The sequence below is a fragment of the Anoplolepis gracilipes genome, chromosome 6 (assembly GCF_047496725.1).
Source record: "Anoplolepis gracilipes chromosome 6, ASM4749672v1, whole genome shotgun sequence".
Lineage (NCBI taxonomy): Eukaryota > Metazoa > Arthropoda > Insecta > Hymenoptera > Formicidae > Anoplolepis > Anoplolepis gracilipes.
Window position 1 is genome coordinate 1,180,651 of NC_132975.1, and position 19,905 is coordinate 1,200,555.

At 32.4% G+C, this 19,905-nt stretch overlaps 1 protein-coding gene, 1 long non-coding RNA gene and 1 pseudogene across 2 annotated transcripts; 2 read left to right on the plus strand and 1 right to left on the minus strand.

Annotated features, from left to right (window-relative positions):
- The first annotated feature begins 2,794 nt into the window (after positions 1–2,794).
- Positions 2,795–4,802, plus strand: LOC140666910 (uncharacterized; annotated as a pseudogene).
- Positions 4,803–4,938: 136 nt separating this feature from the next.
- LOC140667028 (uncharacterized) lies at positions 4,939–6,799 on the minus strand. The gene is made up of 3 exons (XR_012046901.1): positions 6,572–6,799; positions 5,824–6,428; positions 4,939–5,658 (listed from the first exon to the last, which is right to left on the minus strand). It is a non-coding gene; the product is annotated as an uncharacterized lncRNA (long non-coding RNA).
- A 148-nt stretch (positions 6,800–6,947) lies between these two features.
- Hob (bridge-like lipid transfer protein family member hobbit) lies at positions 6,948–18,554 on the plus strand. The gene is made up of 15 exons (XM_072894027.1): positions 6,948–7,200; positions 7,275–7,401; positions 7,463–7,654; positions 7,768–8,019; positions 8,241–8,405; positions 8,493–8,705; positions 8,785–9,052; positions 9,179–9,401; positions 9,494–9,612; positions 9,687–10,007; positions 10,584–13,121; positions 13,250–13,494; positions 16,002–17,058; positions 17,867–18,084; positions 18,176–18,554. The coding sequence occupies exons 1-15, from the start codon at positions 7,142–7,144 to the stop codon at positions 18,458–18,460; spliced, it is 6,282 nt and encodes a 2,093-aa protein (XP_072750128.1). The 5' UTR covers positions 6,948–7,141; the 3' UTR covers positions 18,461–18,554.
- Positions 18,555–19,905: the final 1,351 nt, after the last annotated feature.

Below are 19,905 nucleotides of genomic sequence, written 5' to 3' on the forward strand. Positions count from 1 at the left end.
TATGTAAATTGTTGTTGATCGTTCGTTAATTATTATTGGTTTAATTGACGTTTAATTATAACGTTTAGTTATTAACAATTTAGTTGTTAAAAACTAAATATTGAGCTATTAACCTTTAATATTAGCAATTTTTGTTTTTATTTAATTATAATATATCAAATCAATAGAAAATTATTTGTTGGTTTTAGTTATATCTTTTAAACATTGATTGATTGATTATTTATTATAACGAAATAATTATTTTTAACAGTAGCAATTATTATTGTTATATTAACAGTATCTTACAAATAAAGCTTTACTGCGGCCTGGTGGACAGGCCCAATAAAAAGCTTGCTAGATATTGTTGCTGTTCTTAAAAATAATTATTTCGTTATATAATCAAATATAATAAAAGCATCTATTAAAGGAGATATCGCGGAATCAATCTTATTTGTTCAACCAAACTACTAATGTTTGTAATTTCTTTTTCTATAAAATTTGATTATCCAAATTACAAATATTATAATTATTAAAGTTTTTACACATAAACATAAAAGTAACATATTTTACAAATAAAAATTTCAACATCATAAGTAAACAAAAAAAACATTTCTTATTTCATTTAATATATTTAATAAATAAAAATTTTAATATTTTAAGAGTAAATAAAAAGACTTTCTTCATCAAAACATGTACTTTATTTTTTCTACTTTGAGATTCCTTAGTAAATAAAAATTCCGAAATGTTATAAAAATTTCTTATTAAAATATTTAAATCCATATTATAAATATCTATTAAGATTCGTACACATACACGCAAACACATACAACTAGTTTTTTTCATGTTCAATATTTTAAAATTTAAAAAAATGGCTTTTTATTTTAACATTTTTATCAAAAATGTAAATATATTATATATACTACATTTTATAATTATGTATATCTTACAAGGGAACTGTCGGAAATGTCCCTCACCGATTTTAATGAGTTTTGGATATGTAGAACATAAAAAAATATTAGACTCATATTTTTTTTAGCTGCGTATCTCAACGTTTAGGGGTTGAAACAACCCCTCGAAGAATAAAGAATTTTTCGTTTTTAGCGAATATCTTTGAAAATATAGGACATATAAAAAAATGTTTTATACAAAAGTTTTATGGTATTTTGTACTCTTTACAATAGTATAATTGTATTTTTCAAAAATGTCAAATTTTTTAATTTACTCCATCCCCCCCCCCCCTTATTTTGCAAAATTTAAAAAATTTTTTAAGAACAAAAATTAAAGAGTATCGAAAGTCAAATTCATCCATGTATAATAATATGTGAGTTCCACGAATCAATTTTGAGAAAACAAAATGATAACTTCGTGCTATAGACGCTGCGCTATAAGTTGTGTTGCGTTATTTCTTTAGTTGCGACACATTCAGTAAAAGCCTCTTGTGTATATATTTATGTTGTGCATATATTAAAACATAAAAATAGATTAATCTTAATGACATAATACGCAACATATTAGAAAATAAATTAAAGAATAAAAGAAATAGTAATATTATATTTCACATTTGCATATATAATTGTAAATATAAATTTATATAATTATTAAATATAATTTAATATATAATTTAATTTAATGAGTTTATTGATTAAAAAATACTATAAAATAAAAATAAAAGAAGGAATAGAAAAAAAAGTTAAAATATCAAAAAAAAAGAAGAAAGAAAGGAAGAAGAAAAAGAGGTTGAAATTATTACAAGTAATTTCATATGAATAAGAATTTTTTATTAGGCAGAACTAAAAGAATACCAACATTTGTTGCATGGGTAAGGAAAACTGCCAAAAACCTTAACAGTATTCATCAATAATTTAAAAGCACATCTTTTTTAAAGAAATTAGTACAGAATTTGTTCATAAATATATGTCTTACATTTATAGCACATATTCATTACAAAGATGATATTCATAGAAAAAATGTGTTATGCAAAGCGATTTTTTACACCAAAAACAAGTTATTATTGCTGTTTCGACACAAATATCGCATTTTACTTTAGAATTTTTTTTAAAACCAAATTCTACTGGTGTTTCAAACTCTGTTGGTCTATTTTGTATGTATCCACTTTGAAACCACGCATATTTTAATAAATTTTGAAATTTGGGCGACAGGGGTGGGGGTGGGGTAAATTAAAAAACTTGACATTTTTGAAAAATACAATTATAATATTGTAAAGAGTACAAAACCCTAAGACGTAAGACTTAAGAAATCAATCAATCATAATTGAGTTTAGAAAAGAATCATGAATATGATTGGTTAATTTCTTAAGTCTTGTTTTAAAATCTCATTAGTTTAGTTTACACCGAGCACTTGATACGCGTACTAAGTACTATACTAGCCAATCATGGCCAGTCTTCTAAAGAATGGAATGGCTGTGATTGGCCAGTAGTATTTAATACGCGTATCAAAGTATATCGGTGTAAACAAGGCCATTGTAGAGTACGCTTTAACTAAGACCGGGTCTACAATAGCTGTAGTAAGCCTTAAGGTCATTTTACATTAGTCGCATTGCAGCATCGCAAGTCATGTAATCCAGTCAGCATCCAGCTAGCTTGATGCTGATTGGATAGTATGGCGTTTACACTATTTGCGACGTTGCGACTAATGAAGAATAACCTTTAGGCCGGGTCTACAATAGCTGTAGTAAGCTTTAAGTCATAAGAAATGAACCAATCATATTCATTATTCTTCTCTAAAGTCAATTGTAATTGGTTAATTTCTTACGGCTTAAGGCTTACTACATCTATTGTAGACTCGGCCTAATTTCTTACAGCTTAAGGGTGCCGTCCCATGACACGGAAAACGGAATCGGAAAACGGAATCGGAAAACAGAATCGGAAAGGTGGTATGGTGGGGGTAAACCAATCAGAATCATAGAAGTTTATTCCGTTTCGATTTTTAGTAGTCAGGTTCCCCATAGAGTGATTTTTCTGGAAACGGAACGGAAGCTTGAAAATCGGAATGTGCTTAAAGTTGTGTTCACATCACAGACTTCTATATTAACAAATATCTGCGATTGTTATATTGTTTGTATACAATTAATTTTAATTTAAAAAAGTGGAATAATGTCATCTGTAAGCATTATAATTACATAATACATTTACTAAATTATGTTGTGTTAGGTTAGGTTAGATTATACTATTGTTATAACGGTCTAGCAAACATTTGTAATATAACAATTACAATACGCTTATGTAATTTTAGTTTGTGTAAAATTTAATTATTTGTTTTATGTATTTAAATGATTTATTTATTATTAGATAGCAAAATATGGCTACTGTGGATGGGTATTGAAAATGGATAATATTCATCATTCCTGTTTTAGTGTCTACGATGACACATGTCATGTTTTAAGCATTGATGAAGCTGGAAAAGTTGTTATGCTAAGTATGAAAATATAGTATTTTTGTGCTATGTGAATAGTACAATATTACAGTCAATAGTGAATTTCTATTCTTATCGTTTAGATAAAACTATACAGAAAAATATGATGGAGACATCATCTACAGCTTGTGGAGATCTAACAGAAGATGGAAATAATGCTTCAAAAGCACAAGAAATGGATGAAGAATTAATAAGTTGAGTTCAACAACGACCAGCCTTGTATGATCATCGCATACCAACTTTCTTGAGTAAGAAAGGACAAAATTTTAAAAAAATGACTTATGGCAGGAAATCAATAACTGTTTAGCAGGTGAACTTATGGTTTAATTAATTTATTATATTTATTTGCATTAATTTAATTAATTTATTTTATTTATTAACATTAATTTTATTAATGTATTTTATTTTTATGTACATTGTATTTACATTGGCTGCGTTCAGTAGACAAAACAGATCAGTGAGCACTTAGTGATTCTTTATTGTGATTGGTTTTTGCACTTAAATCCAACAAAGATCTAAATGCAAGAAGCAATTATATTAAAGAATCACTAAGCGCTCACTGATCTGCTCTATCTGCTGAACGCAGGCATTATTGTTAAATTGTACTTGTAAGCAATTTTTTTTTTAAATTAATATTTTAGGAGTGTATTTACCTGTGGAAGCTGAGAAAAGATGGCGATATTTGAGAGAGTGCTATACAAAAGCTAGAAGGAATTTTAAGAAAATACAAAACACTGAAACAAGAAGTGGCGCCGCCAGTACACCTATACATGAAAAAAATAAACCATTTTTTCGTTTTTACGATGCAATGAGTTTCCTTAATGATACATTAGAATATAAGAAGTAAGTTATACTGTTAACTAACATTTCAAAATAATAAATAATAACAAAATACTAAATTAATTTTCTATTTTTTCTGTTTTAGAACATGTTCATCTTTAAGATTTCCGAAAGCTCGAGAAGAACCAGCTCGAGTATTGAATATTGACGAACGAACTGTTCCTTCAACTTCTGCTTCAAGTTCATTTTCAATATGATATAGAAAATAGACCACCTTTAACATCATCACTTGTCTCTGAATGTTCTGTGGCGACTTCGTTCTCAGAAAGTTAGTTTTCTAAATATATTACTATATATTTGTATATAGATATTAGTTTTTAATTTAATATATTAATTTTGTTTCAAAAAAACGAAAACGTTCAAGCACTGACGATCTGGATACAACTATTTTACAATCCTTAAATACGAATTTCGAGCCCAGCCCTATAGATGGTTTCATGTTATGATTGGCTGAAGGGTTACGTAGATTACCTTACAAGGAAAGAGCTAATTTAGAGTTACATTTTTTTATGAAATTACGTGAAACGGAGGAAAGATTAAGATTGGAATAAAATATTTAAGGATCTGTTATATCTGACTTATTAAAGTTTATTATTTAATTTTATTATGTTTATGTTTATTATGAAAATTTAAAAAATATTAACATATAAATATATAAAAGAATATTAATATATGAATATAGTCAGAGATTATATAATATAGTCAATATAGCCAAGATTATATAGACAAAAATTAAATAAAATAATAAATCTATAAATTAATTTTTAAAATTCATTCTGTAATGCCTTCTCCCATTGTTGTTCCATAGCTCCCGCAGTACCAAAAAATTCTGTGTATCTCTAATCTTTACTGCACTTTGGTTTATGACATTATCTCTTTCTATATTATTATAGTGTACTACTTGAAAAACATTTGTTAATATATTTACAGGCTCTAAAGAAGATGAAAAATATTGTTTTTTTTCAGCGGGAACTGTAAGATCTTTTTTGCATTAAAAAATTATGCAAACAAGTGGTTACTTTCACTATTAGTAATTGCATTAATTATATTTGTTGACAACGGTCGTCGAAAAATTCTCCAACGTGCCGTTAAAATGCCAAAAGCACATTCCACGACTTTACGAGCCTGGCTGAGTCTATAGTTGAACACTTTTTGTTGTAAATTTAAATTGTTGGCACGTGGATAAGGTCGCATCATGAAAGGTGTTAATGCGAAAGCTTCATCGCCTACTAAAGTAAATGGCAACTCTGGACCATTTTGTACAATCGATCTTGGCGGAGGTAGATTCAACGTATTATTGATAAGATGACGTCCAATTTCGCTGTCTATGAAAATGCCTCCGTCACTTCGTTTGCCTTCTGCTCCAAATATCTACTGCTGTAAAACAGTAATTCGCATCCGAAATTGCTAGGAGAACAACACTATGAGTACCCTTGTAATTATAATAAGTGGAACCACTGTGAGGTAGAGTTTAAAACATAATAAATTTGATTGTTTTTGAAAGATAAAGTTTTCTTATTTTTCAATCAAAATAAGAAAAAGAATAAATTACATATTAAAAAAGAAACATACCATTATTGTCATATGTCTTCCATCTATTGCTCCAATACAGTTAGGAAAATCCCATTGCATTTCAAATTCGTAGGCCTTTTTCCTCCAAAGATCTTCATCGATTTTAGGAAAAAGTTTGTCTTTTAATACGTCTTAAATAGTCACAAGTGTCTGATACAATCTTTGAGACTGTATTAACTCCAACTCGAAAAGCAAACGAAATTGATAACATGTTGTCTCCTGATGATATCTTAGACATATTTGTAGACGTGTAAAAGCAGATATTGGAGATCTTATCACATATTGTTTTTCGATTCTCAATCCGACAAGCCGTAATAATTCATAAAATGTTACCACATCCATACGAAGATATTCAATATTTTTTTCGATATCAATCTGTTGCATTTCTCTTATTAAATTATCACTTGCTTCCTGTAAACGCCTACGTTCTTCGGTAAATATTGGACGTACCCAAAATTGGCGCTTCTTTTTGTTTTCTCTATTTTTTTTTGTCTATAAATAATAAAAGCTTTCAATAGCTGTTTTTTTCGATATTCTCTTTGCCAAGACAATTGTGAAGTACATTGCCACTTCTTTATCATTTTTATAAATAACAGATTTGTTTTCTGTAATCAAACAAAAAACTATTATATACTATATAAATTAATGTGACTTTTTGGTTTTAATTGTAATTTTAAGCAAGTTAAGCAGTATAATATATATAATATAATATAATTTAATAGATGTATTATGTAATTATAATACTTACAGATGACATTATTCCACTTTTTTAAATTAAAATTAATTGTATACAAACAATATAACAATCGCAGATATTTGTTAATATAGAAGTCTGTGATGTGAACACAACTTTAAGCACATTCCGATTTTCAAGCTTCCGTTCCGTTTCCAGAAAAATCACTCTATGGGGAACCCAACTACTGAAAATCGAAACGGAATAAACTTCTATGATTCTGATTGGTTTACCCCCACCATACCACCTTTCCGATTCCGTTTTCCGATTCCGTTTTCCGTGTCATGGGACGGCACCCTAAGGCTTACTACATCTATTGTAGAGCCGGCCTAAGCCTGTGTCTTACTAGAAAACTCCCTAAAATATCTCTAGCAAGAATTCTTAAAAAACAAGCTCTATTCCTAACCTAACCTCTGTCGTTGGATATCGACGTCGTACGTATGTCGGATATCAGTGTGAATCCAGCATTAAGAAAAATGGCAATCTTGTACAAAAAGTATTAATTACACACTACATACTGCAATATTATTTGGAAACTGATGTATTTTTAGTTGTAAAATGAATTTTTAATTGCAAGTCAAAAATATGACTGGATTAGTTGCATTTTGCATAATTTTTTTAACCTTTTATTGTTTTTTTACCCGGTAAGTATTGAAATTTATATAAAATTAATGTCAATATTAAATGTAGTTATATTACATAATTGTCTATTTAATAGGATAGTACCACGATTATTAGCATGGATAGTAAAACGTTGTTATAAAATCCACTTGCGAGTAGGCCATATTTCTTTACCTTATTTTAGGCTTCGTGATGTCAATATAACAAAAAATGGCTTTACATTGGTGAGTTATTCAAGTTATTATATGTAAGTATATATTAAAACATAACAATATTTAATTTTAGCAAGTTGAAGAAATACGCATACGCAGCAGTTTCTTTAGCAGTGATGTAGCAAAGTTATTAGCTGTTGTTATGAAAGATGTCAGAATAAATAAGGATGTTCCAATTGATCCAACTTGTAAGATAAAAAAATCTGATGAACTATTAGATTTTAGAAATAAGAAGATACCTCCAATAATAATCAAATCTGTACAGGTATAAGATATTTTTTGCAGAATTTAGAGTTTTATTACACAGTTCTATATTATACAGAATCATATTTATTATAAGGAATACATGTGTTCACATTATTAATTTTTATGTTTTAGTTTATGGCTGTACATGTAGAAAATATAAGTTTACTTGTTCTTGGTGATGGCTGGTTGGCTAATGGAAATGCAGAAAGTTTAAGCTTGGATGCTAGTATTGTACATGGTGCATGCACACTTTTAGCATCTGCTACTATTGTTGGTGGTACTATGAAATTATTACAACATGCTTCTGATGCGTGTCTTTCGCAAGTAACATTTGCTGGAACAGTTGAAGCCACTTTTAAAGCTCAGGGAGAACTTTCAGTCGAGGTAGAACATGAAAAGTTTGTTGCCTCAATATTTAAATCTATACAAAACGAGAATAACTTTTTAACAACAAATATTGCCAGTATTATATAGACATAAAATATTATATACACATAGAATCTATTTTACATCTAATGATAGTATATAGTGTTAATATATAATGATTTTTAATAACTAAATTTCTGATTACTTTCAAAAGAAATTATATAGAGTCTGATTTATAGACATTATGTATCGGAATAATTCAAACTGAAGGATCTGGTGGTGCAGGTCTCTTTCAATTCTTAAGAGACAGAAGAACATTAAATACTACAACTTATACTTGCAGCAATGTACATAATAATTTCTCTAATGACTTAATAACCAGATTAGCACCTATTTTGCCCAAAGTAAGTCTTTACTATAGATAAATAATAATGATATAAATGTAATCGCTATATTGTAAAGTATTAGAAAGACGTTAATAATACTTTTAGGACTTTACGTTGAAAATCGGCAATTCATTGATAATAGCTGGTAGAGAAGATAGTAACATGATAGGTTTAGAAGGTACCTTAAGAAGTCTTCAAGTTCATGCAAAATTTCAAGCTAGCAGAATGCGGTTAAATTTTTCTATAAATTTAGATGGTCTATGCATACGTGGGAAACTTCCTATTTTAACCCTACATTCAATGTCAATTGATACAAAGGTAAAAGTTAAAAAAGTTTCACATGAAAAGAAATTAAACAAAAATGTATAATTAAATCACAGTTCAATTCTATATGTAGCTAGAGAAGAATATCTTATTTATTGCTATACAATTGAATACTCTTTCAATAATATATGATCATAAGGACTGGGAATTATTGCTGTATAGTAATGAACATGACATTTCAAATCCTGGCAGCAATATATCACTGAAAAACAAATTACCGAATTTTGAAATAACATTAAATACTGAACTACATGATTCTTCATTGAATATAAAATTACCAGATGTACAAGACGCATCTTGCAGTGTCACACACATGAAATTTTCATTGAATTTATCTGCAGGTATTACTACTGTGATACTATACTTATTTTATATTAAATTATGAATTGCGTGCGTTATTACACTGAACTAATATCATATTAATCCAAATACACAATGATAGTATATATATTTTATGCCTGATACAGATAAGACCGAAAACTTAAATACAGAATTAGTCTTAGAGTCTTTATATTGTACTTTAAATGGTGCCAATGGTAACATCTCTGAAACATCTCATCAATGGGGAAGCCCACTCTCTATAGGGGTATTATTAGCAACAACCCGTAATAATGCTGTAGGAATTGCAGTTGATGCTCTTATAACAGAATGGAGTTTGGAGCTTGCAAAATTTCTTGAACAAGCTTACAAGTAATTGTAAAATTATATATTATATAATATTAAGACTGTAAAAACAATAAATATGGCATATGATATAAAAATAATCATAAAAATAATTATAGGTGCTACAAAAAGTATCAACAACCAGTGACAAAAAAGAAAATTACAGTATCATGTAATCCTATTCAATTGAATCTTAAAATAACAAATTGTAATCTATTCTTTATCGCAGAAAATAAGCGTAAGTCTATAATAGAGTATATTTTATAACTTTACTGCAAAAGTTTCTTTACATTTTACATTTATTTGTTTTAGTCTCTATAATGACACGTTTAGATATAGCTACTTTAGAGCAAAACGCAAAGCGATTCGTAGGTGTGGCGGAGGGCATGAGTGCAATAACTCTTAATAAGAATGAGCCAATTATGTGTCAACATGCACAAGCTTTAACTCATCCGTTTTTAGCAATACGAAAGTGCAAAGCTGCGATTAATTCTGATGCTATTAATATCAGTCTTGATGGCACTAATTTAGCATGGAGTCCTAATTTACATCTTCGTTTATTGCAAGTTTGGATGGAATCTAAAGATTTTAGATCTATTGTTATGAAAGAAATAAGTGCAACTCGTATTGAAGGTAATAACAAACCATTAATTTTTTGCATTAATACTAGAATTATATTTTAAATATTATACTATTATTTAAATATTTAGAAGACTGCAAGATTATTTTAAATTATATATGAAAATTTTACTCATTATAGTTCCAACTTTTTTTGCAATCTTTTTCTTTTTTTCTCAAGTTTTTTCTATTTTTATTTATAATTCTTAATATAATTTTATAATATTAAAAAATATTTGATGAAAGTAAAAAAAAAGAACACTTGTACAACTGCATGTTTCTATCTCTTTGACGAATTACTTCTCGACAATGTTTTTACATATTGAAGAATTGTTAAATTTAATGCTAGGATATTTGACGCTAGATCGGTTAGAGAGTTTCACCTAATTCTTTATTAAACCTTTCTAAACCGACGGCTAACGATGTCCAGATATATTCAATTAAGAAAAAAAATGTAATGTTTCATTTCTTTTTCTTGTGTGAACATGATATTTACGAAACATAATATTTATTAAATCTGATTACTAGTTACTAATTAATTATAATTAATATGTATTTAGTTTTATAAAACACTTATTTTTAATATTTTAGAGGTGCATAAAAAGAAACGCACTCTGGATTTATTAGCTACGAATGGGATTACCATTTCTATCGATATTTCTACTAAACATTTCTTGATACTGACGTCTGATCAACTATGTTGGTCGCAAAGCGAATGGAGACTTACTTACATTCGAGTTACCTTAGATATTGCTGATGTAATTATGATCGAGGGTTTTGAGTTAGTCAGAGTACTCAATAATGCAGAAGTGCGAGCAGAGAGACAAAGCAACGAAGGCTTTGTATTGAATTGGAACGAGTGCTGGGCGTTAAATATCGACTCTATAAAAATCTGTTTTCCATATGAACATCAATTTACAAACGCAATACAGAATGAATTATTTAGCATCAGAAAATGGTTAAAAGAAATTCATTCTTCGAACACGCCTAAACAGGAATCTTTGCCCTGTGATTTGATCATAAAGATCAAGGAATGGACATTCGAACTTAGTGACGATCCATTTGAAGTACGTTTGCGTGACAACTATGAACTACTAGAAGATGAATATAAGGAGAGTTTAAAACGGCAAGCGATGTTGGATGCCAAGGTGCAGGAGCTCTGCCGTGCACACTTATTGCTTCCACAGGGAAAAGTCGAAGAATTATATGCCAGTTTAAATAAAAAAAATGCAGAGATCTATGTGCAGAGATGGAAGCAAATGCAACGAACAGGTCCCGCGAGGACTCGATTGTTTGCATGGACCATGTTGGATCTGGAGATATTAACTTTGGCTGATCCCTCCATAAACGGCATAGAAAAACAAATAAAAGCTCTTAAAGAAATGGATCCAGAAACACCTTGGCCTGAAGATGGTTTAGAATTCAGTACACTATGGATCCGAGGAATTAGTCTAAAATGCGCGGAATGGAAACTTCAGCTTCGCGATTTTCCCCAACCACTGCTTCTAGTGGAAAATCTAAATGTATGGGGCAGGTTAGCCGGAGCAGAAGCTCTCGCACCATTGAGAGCTAAAAGAACTGTCAGAATTGAAATTGGTGCACCATGGGAAGATATAGTAGTAGAAAGGGGAATGACATCTTTAAAATATTATCATGACCTCAATTGGGACATCGACAAATTCAGATACGCGTTTGGGCCATGCTGGGAGCCAGTGATAGCCCAGTGTAATCTTAGCTTTGAGAAAATTCTTCATCCATCGAGAGATCCAAGTCCACCGTTACCATTCTGGGATAAAATGCGATTAGTTCTTCATGGAAGATTGACACTTTGTGTGAAACAATTGACAGTATTGCTACATGGTTCTTTGGACCCATATAACACTACAGAAGAAATGGAACTCACATGGACTGGATTGGAGCTTGACTGGACGCAGGGGAAAATCATCATCAAGGGAGATCTCGATGTGTACGTGCGTACAGCTAGCAAATATGATGATTGCCGATTATTACACCTGCCTAATGTCAGATTGAGTATCAAATTGGTATGGGTATGTTTAGGCGATCCACGTGATCATCACACTGCTATACCCTGCGCCCCAGATCGATTACCTGAGTATTCAAGCAATCAAGAACACGACTCGTTCAGAGCGTTTCGCTCTCAAAATCTTAACGTCAGTCTCTCTCTCGAGACCAAACCAACTGGATCACCGACGCTGGCCAGTGCGCCAACAGCATTACTTTATGGTAGTACACTGAGATGGTTCGAGAATCTTAAATTAATATTATCAGGCGCAACAAGACCTACGAGAAAAGGTCCATTGTTCAAGAACATCAGGCCTAGAAAGAAGCAACTCAGCAGGCATTACAAGAAAATTCGGCTGACTTTAGCCTTCCATCGTTTTCATGTCAATTATTGGATGTCATTTGCCATGCAACGCGGCTTCGAGGTGACTGGTGGTAGAGTAGCCTGTAGTTCGGAGCATAATCTAGCACTGCATCCAATTGACGATGGGTTAATTCATCGGCCACGGGCAGAATGGTCTATTGTGTACATGAATTGTGAATTAAGCGATGCCGAGATTTGGCTGAAAAGCGCGTTACAGGAAAACGAAGTAGAGAGTGCGTCGTTGCGCCAGCCGGTTGAAAAGTGTTACTGCTTGAGCGTAGCACGCGTTAGCTATGGAAGAGAGGCAATGGTCACTGGTGTAAGCGGTGACACGCCGATTCATCGACTAGTTGTGCACGATTTGCGAGGCGCCTGGACGAAAACTAATCGCGACGTTGCGTTCGCACTTTTTGATTCTTTTATTAAGACTCAGCAGCTCAAAAAGAATTTGTCAACTGCAGCACTCAAAGGTTTCCACAGAGACAACAGTTCGACGCCGCATAAGAACCGTGCTACCAGATCGACTGTAGTCGACCAACAGAGCACGCCCACACAAGTAACACCGTCTTCTTCTGTAAAGCCACAACAAGGCGAGGTGGTGGGAATGTTACAGAGGTTAATAGCGGAGGCTGTGAACAAACCTGTGGCTTTTAGTGATGATCTATCAGTGCAGACTAGGGGACAACAACTGCGCGGATTAGCGGCATGCCATCAAGATGATGTCTTGCACAAAAACTGGCTAAGTACATATTTCTTTTACCTTATTTTGATTTAAACATTACTAAATGTAACGATTCGTGTCTAGTAAAGAATTGGTATCTTCATTTTACCATACAAAAGATGATAACTTAATAAGCAAAATTTTTTCTAGTTGCTTTGGTGAATAGTCAAGTGTTGTTGAAAGGCATCGAGACTCGCGGTTACGTTATTTTATCGGCAGCTAAAGCAGAAATACTGCAGAGAGTCCATCATCCAGTTTGGAAAGAGCGATCTCTCGTTCCAAAAACAACCTGGGTCGGTTCGTTGGAATGCATGCAATATTACGCTACTGTAAGCGCAAACATTGACGACAATATCGACGATAATATTATGTGGCTTACATTGGATAATATACAGGTATATCTGTCAAAATATATGTGAGAAACAGAGTTGGGAAAGTTACTTTATAAAAGTAACTCGTAACCGTTACCGTTCTTTTTTCCAAAAAGTAACTCGTTACCGTTACTCGTTACTAATTTAAAAAAATAACTCGTTACCGTTACTCAAAAAGTAACAAATCGTTATAATTTCCATTACTTTTTTTTATACAATATAAACATTTTTTTAATAGAAGATCAAATTTTTACACTAAACACTAAAAGTTTTTGAACGTTATTTTACATTAAAGTAATCAAAATAATATAATTTTTTAATAGTGATATTGCTATTGATATAAGATGTATAATAATTTTGATAATAATCAATTATTTTAAATAAGAGAAACTTTTGAAAAAAGTGTAAACAAGCTTTCTTAAACACGTTTAGATTCAGTAAATGTAAATAAAATAATTTTCTTATTGTTAGTTCACATTCAATAGATTTGTAAATATGATTAAAATCGCTTTCTTCGCGTTTCTTCAATTTTTTTTATTTTAAAATTCTATTACAATACGATAATTTTCATAATTTCGAATTCTTGACCAATTATTGAATTCTGTCTACTTAAATGTTTTTTTTACAAAGTAGAAAGATACTAGAAAGAAATGCCAGCAGTTTCTATGTAATACTACGTTTCAATATTCTTATCAATCTTTAAGTTTCATTTCACGCATATGCATAAAACGAAAAATATGTTCCTTTATTTGAAAATTTTATATTCGAAAAAAATATAGTACATTCAAGTATATTTGAAAAAATCCCATAGTACACAAAAAAGTCAAGAGACATCTTAAAGATATTTAAAATACAATAAGACGTCTTTAAGTTGTCTTTTAAGCATCTTTTTATAGATATGTACTGTCTGGAAAGTAACGATAAAAGTAACTGTTAATTTTGTTACTCGTTATCGAAGAATGTAACGAAGTTACTTTTTCCGTTACAAACAAAATTTGTAACGCCGTTACCGTTACAGTTATCGAAAAAAAGTAACTGTAACGGTAACGACGTTACAAGTAACGTGTTACTTCCCAACCCTGGTGAGAAATATATGTCTCATAATTCGCGAACCACCTGTCAGGTGCAGGTAGAGTAGGTTAAACTGAGTAAACAAGTTATCTACTATTTTGCAATTTTTGCAATAGTTAATGAGATATTAATTATAAGAGATCAGCCAATCGGTGCCCGGCAGGAGCGCGCGGCACGAAGAAGCCTCCCATTGTTACTTGATACTAGGCGCGCCGACGAATGTGTGTGACTTCAGATTGTCAATGCAGAGCGTTCCTCCCACCGCTTCGTCGGCGCGCCTAGTATCAAGTAACAGTAGGAAGCTTCTTCGTGCCGCGCTCCTGCCGGACGCCGATTGGCTAATTTCTTATAATTAATATCTCATTAATTATTGCAAAAATTGCATAATGGTAGACAACTTTTATACTCAATTTAACCTACTCTATCTGCACCCGACGGGTGGTTCGCGAATTAATACATTATATATATATACAGGGTGTCTCATAACTAACGAGCCAACGCTCATAAGCGGGTAGAGCGGGTTAAATGGAATAGAAAAGTCCTGTACCATTTTACAATTTTCAGAATAATTATTGAGAAATTAATTTACAAAGATCGGCAAATCCGGCGCGAGTATCAGCCCGCCGCAAAAAAAATGACGAGAAGGACGGCCCACCGCTAGGCCGGTCGCTAAATAATAATCGCTAATCTATTGTTCTTATCAACGCTTCTCGTCTATGTCCCTGGTAACCGCGAGGCAATGGCGCTTATTTGCGCCGCGCGCGCTTAGCGATCGTCCTTAAGGCCGTCCTTCTCGCCATCTTCTTTGCGGCAGACTGATACTCGCGCCGGATTTGCCGATCTTTGTAAATTAATTTCTCAATAATTATTCTGAAAATTGTAAAATGGTACAGGACTTTTCTATTCCATTTAACCCGCTCTACCCGCTTATGAGCGTTGGCTCGTTAGTTATGAGACACCCTGTATATATTAAAACCTGTCAGGAACGAACCGTACAGCGGTTCTCTCTAGCGAAGTTATTCTCATTCCTGTTAAGTTCACGGCCGTAGAAAGTATTGTTTCACGTGATAGTTACTCGTGAGTTACTTGCATGAACATGTTCTATGTCGCTAAGAGAATACTGCAGCTCTGTGCAGCCTACGCGGCTGGACTGAGTCGTTATAAGCATTGTAACAAGCCATCGTCACCCTAACATATAACATGAGAGAGAGAACAACTCACACAAATGTGTAGCCACGTTCGCGCTTGTGTGCGTTGTGCCCTCCCTCCAGGTTAGGAGCTGCATACATGCTGCAGCGGCAATGATGGCTACAGGTGGTTACAGAATCTAGCATCTCTGCCGTTATATCCATTCATATTACCAGAGAGTAGCTTAATGCATGGAAGAGATGCAATACCCTTTTTAAAGATGCGTTTTTAAAAGGTTTCAGTTTTAGTAAAAATTAGCATTTACATTTTAGGAAAAAGATTCGACCATCATAGTCGGTCTACCAGATGTTCCGGCTCTGGTAGGCTCTGGTCAGAGCGTCGGTGGTGTGGTTAGCCAAACAGTAGGAGGCGGTGGTGGTCCTCAGCATCAATTACAACGTATAGTGTCTCGTTGCAAATGTGAGTTTTTCTATGTCGGTTATGGTCAAACATTGGACGTAGGCTCCGTAGATCAAGTACCGCCTCCACCAAGAGAAGAAGTTAGTCCATGGGAAAGAAAAGATTTAACCGCAGCTGACGCGTTCACATTGATGCATCATGATCTGGATGTATGCACCAATTCGTTGCAATATGCAATGATTTTGGACATAGTCAATAATTTATTGCTGTACGTGGAGCCAAGGCGAAAAGAGGCTTCGGAAAGATTGCAGAGAATGAGATTTCAATTACAATTGCATTCTGTCGATGACCAGAAAAGACCAATACAACAGTTACAAAACACAGTGCGCGGTTTAGTAGCGAAATTAAGACGCTTGGAACGCGAGACGTATTTAGTACAGAAGGCACTAGCCGACGAATCGAGCTCAGAATTATTAACGGAAATGGAACGTTTAGAAACAAATGTTTTTGAATGCAAGGAACAACTTGGTGCCAAGGCAGAAGAATTGGACGTCATGTTGAATTGTTACAAAGAAACCACTGCACCGGCAGCCGCATCAGCTACGTTAAAAGACAAACCAGCTGCAGTGGCTAGAGTGGCTGAGATTTGCTTTAAACACGCACAATGGAGGCTGACGGACGCAGACGGTCAGCTGGGTATTGCTGATCTTATCTTAACTAATTTTCTTTATACAAAAACTAGCAAAACTGATGACTCGGTAGAACATTTGTTGGAACTGGGATACGTCCGGATGACCAACCTGTTACCAAATCAAACCTATACAGAAGTACTTGTACCTACGGAATTACAGAGCAATATGCCTGTAGATCGGCAGAGAGCTCTTCGAGTCTTTTGCAGAGAAAAAGCGCCAGTAGCAGGAATATCTGTAAAGGAGCATTTTGAAATCAATGTGGTACCTCTTACTATAGGTAAATTAAAATATAACTCACGTATAATATACAGTTTTATTTTGACATGTTATGTTATAATGGGCGCGTTCGGGGAGACACTATATAGCGCTACCAGCGTCGTTCTATCTTTGTTCAACTTTTAATGAATAACAAAGATAGAACGACACTAGTAGCGCTATATAGTGTCTGCCCGAACGCGCCCAATACATATAATATATATGTATCATTTTTTAGTTCTCATCTTTTTTGTTTCGTTTAATTGCTACTTTTTGTTTTCGCTCCTTGTTTGTTTTTTTATTTTTGCACTGGCTGCACTAATCCTAATGTGAAGAGAAAAAAATAAATTCTGAACTACTAGTACAGCCAGTTCAATCTAGTACAGGAATAAAAAACAAATCTTTTGATTGCTGTTTTGTTTTCGTTCTTCTTGTTCTGTTTATTGATTTACCTTATATGTGAATGTTATCTTATATGTTAAATTATTATGAATCATTTCGATGTGTTGTCTCTCTCTGTCTAGTTAGAGTAGTGAATAGCATTTGCTTTTATTTCACTTTTGATTTTTCGCGCACTTTACATTACCATTTTTATTGTGGATTCTTTATATATTCCTTTCTTTGTGCATGAAAGTTAAGTTAATTTGATTTAAAAGTCGAAATATTTCTAAGAGAATGTCTACATTCAGCCATTTGGGCATACAATATTATAATAAGTTTTGCGTTATTTTATACCTTAGTTTCAAACTTCTTGTTTTGGATCTTTTACAATTTTGTAATTTATAAATAATTTGACTTAATTTATGAAATTATTGTTTTGCTGTTTTTAGGTTTGACAAAAAAATTTTTTAATACTATGCTCAAGTTTTGTTTTCCCGAGAGAGATCCGGAAGGCATAGAGGAAGCGCCAGCGCCACAACGTGACTCGTCCTTTTATGTGCCCATTGAAAGGAGAGACGACGTGGAGAAAATGAAAGAGAGGGCAGATAAAAATAAATTATTCATATATATTAAAATACCGGAAGTACCTGTACGCGTATCGTATAAGGTAACGACTTATAAGTTTAAAAAAAAGATAATTTTTGTTGTTGCTCTTATTTGCTGTTATGCAAATTATTTAGTAAATTTCATTCTTATAGGGAAACAAGGAAAAAAATCTTGAGGATGTACGTGATTTTGCACTAGTTATACCAACTTTAGAGTATCATAATGTGACATGGACATGGCTAGATTTATTGTTGGCTATGAAGAGTGATTCCAGACGTGTAATACTGAGCCAAGCCATCAAACAAAAATTGCAAATAAAACCAAGAGGACCGCCCGAGGAATCCGTGCCACAGGAAGAAGATAAGGCTCGTCTTTTATTAGGTACTAGACATCTTCCTGGAGAAGTGAGAAAAAAAAATGTATTTAAGTTTAAGTAATTTGTACATGTTATAGCTTTACTTGTACTATAATAATTTATTTATAATGATATTGTGATAAATATTACATATGAGCTTATATTTATTTCTTGTACAAATAAAATAAAATAATCTTATACAAATAAAATCGAATAAAATAATTTCTAATACAAAAGGTACCTGGTAATAACAGAGAAACCTGAGAGACCCTATGGGTGCGTTCCGTTTCACGCATTGAACGCATAGATCACACTTAATGCGCTGCGCGCATTGATATAATTCCGTTAATGCGCTTGATGCGCATTGATATCATTTCGTTAATGCGCTTGATGTGCGCTTAGAAACGGAACGATTCACCATGCGTTTGATGCGAATCAAAAATGGATGCTACCATAATAAATGATCAGAAATTATTAGCTAACGTATTATTATTAATATATAATTATTAATAACAAAATTATCAGCAGTAGTGAATCTAGTGATAGTATCACTTTCGGCACAGGCACAAATACTTTTGAATGTTGCTGATACAGTAACAACTCATGAATTAATAGAAATTAATAATTTTTAAATTGCAAACACCCTACATTAATTAAATGATGATGTATATAAAAAATTGGATAAGTTATTGGAATATACAAATGAATCAATATTCCATATAATGTAAGATAATGTTGTGTAAACGAAAGTTTTACCTGAACTTCCTGCATCGTCAATGTATAAGCATTTTTTCTGTTGACTATCAGTTTTCTTCAAAAGAGTTAAAACATAATCAACAAAATTTTTTTGACCATAATTTAACTGACTGTACTGTTGCTGACCGCATAAAGCTTCTTTTTGTAATTGTTCCGTATCTTCTTCTTCATATTTTATCTTTATTTATTCCATTTCTGGAAATTGCGAAACGTCAGTGTCAATTTAATTGCATCGGACGCATGTACTCAGTTAGTCCAACTGAAATTGAATTATTTCATTTACGTATTCTTTTATTGAATATTAAAGGAGCAACAAGTTATAATGATTTAAAAATAGTCAATGGTGTATTGCATCAAACATTTACTTCTGCATGTTTGACTTTGGGTTTAATTGAAGATGAATGGAAACGTGCAATAAGCGAAGCTTCTATATGGATGATACCAAAACTACTTAGGTCACTTTTTGTTCGAATATTAATGCATTGCCAACCATTGCATCCAAAAGAATTATGGGGATGAATTTCAAGTTGCAATGTCCGAAGATTACATACGACGATTTGGATGACTCACTGGAATAAAAAAAGCTTATGCTCAAATTGATCAATTACTTTATAATGTTTCATTGGTATGGTGGATCGAGTTGATGGAAAAATTACTATTAAAACTAAAAATGATGTTGAACGCTGCCGAGTAATACTGACAAATAACATTGATTGGAAAGTACAAATTATCATATGGGACAATAATATAAACAGAGTACTACATAATTTC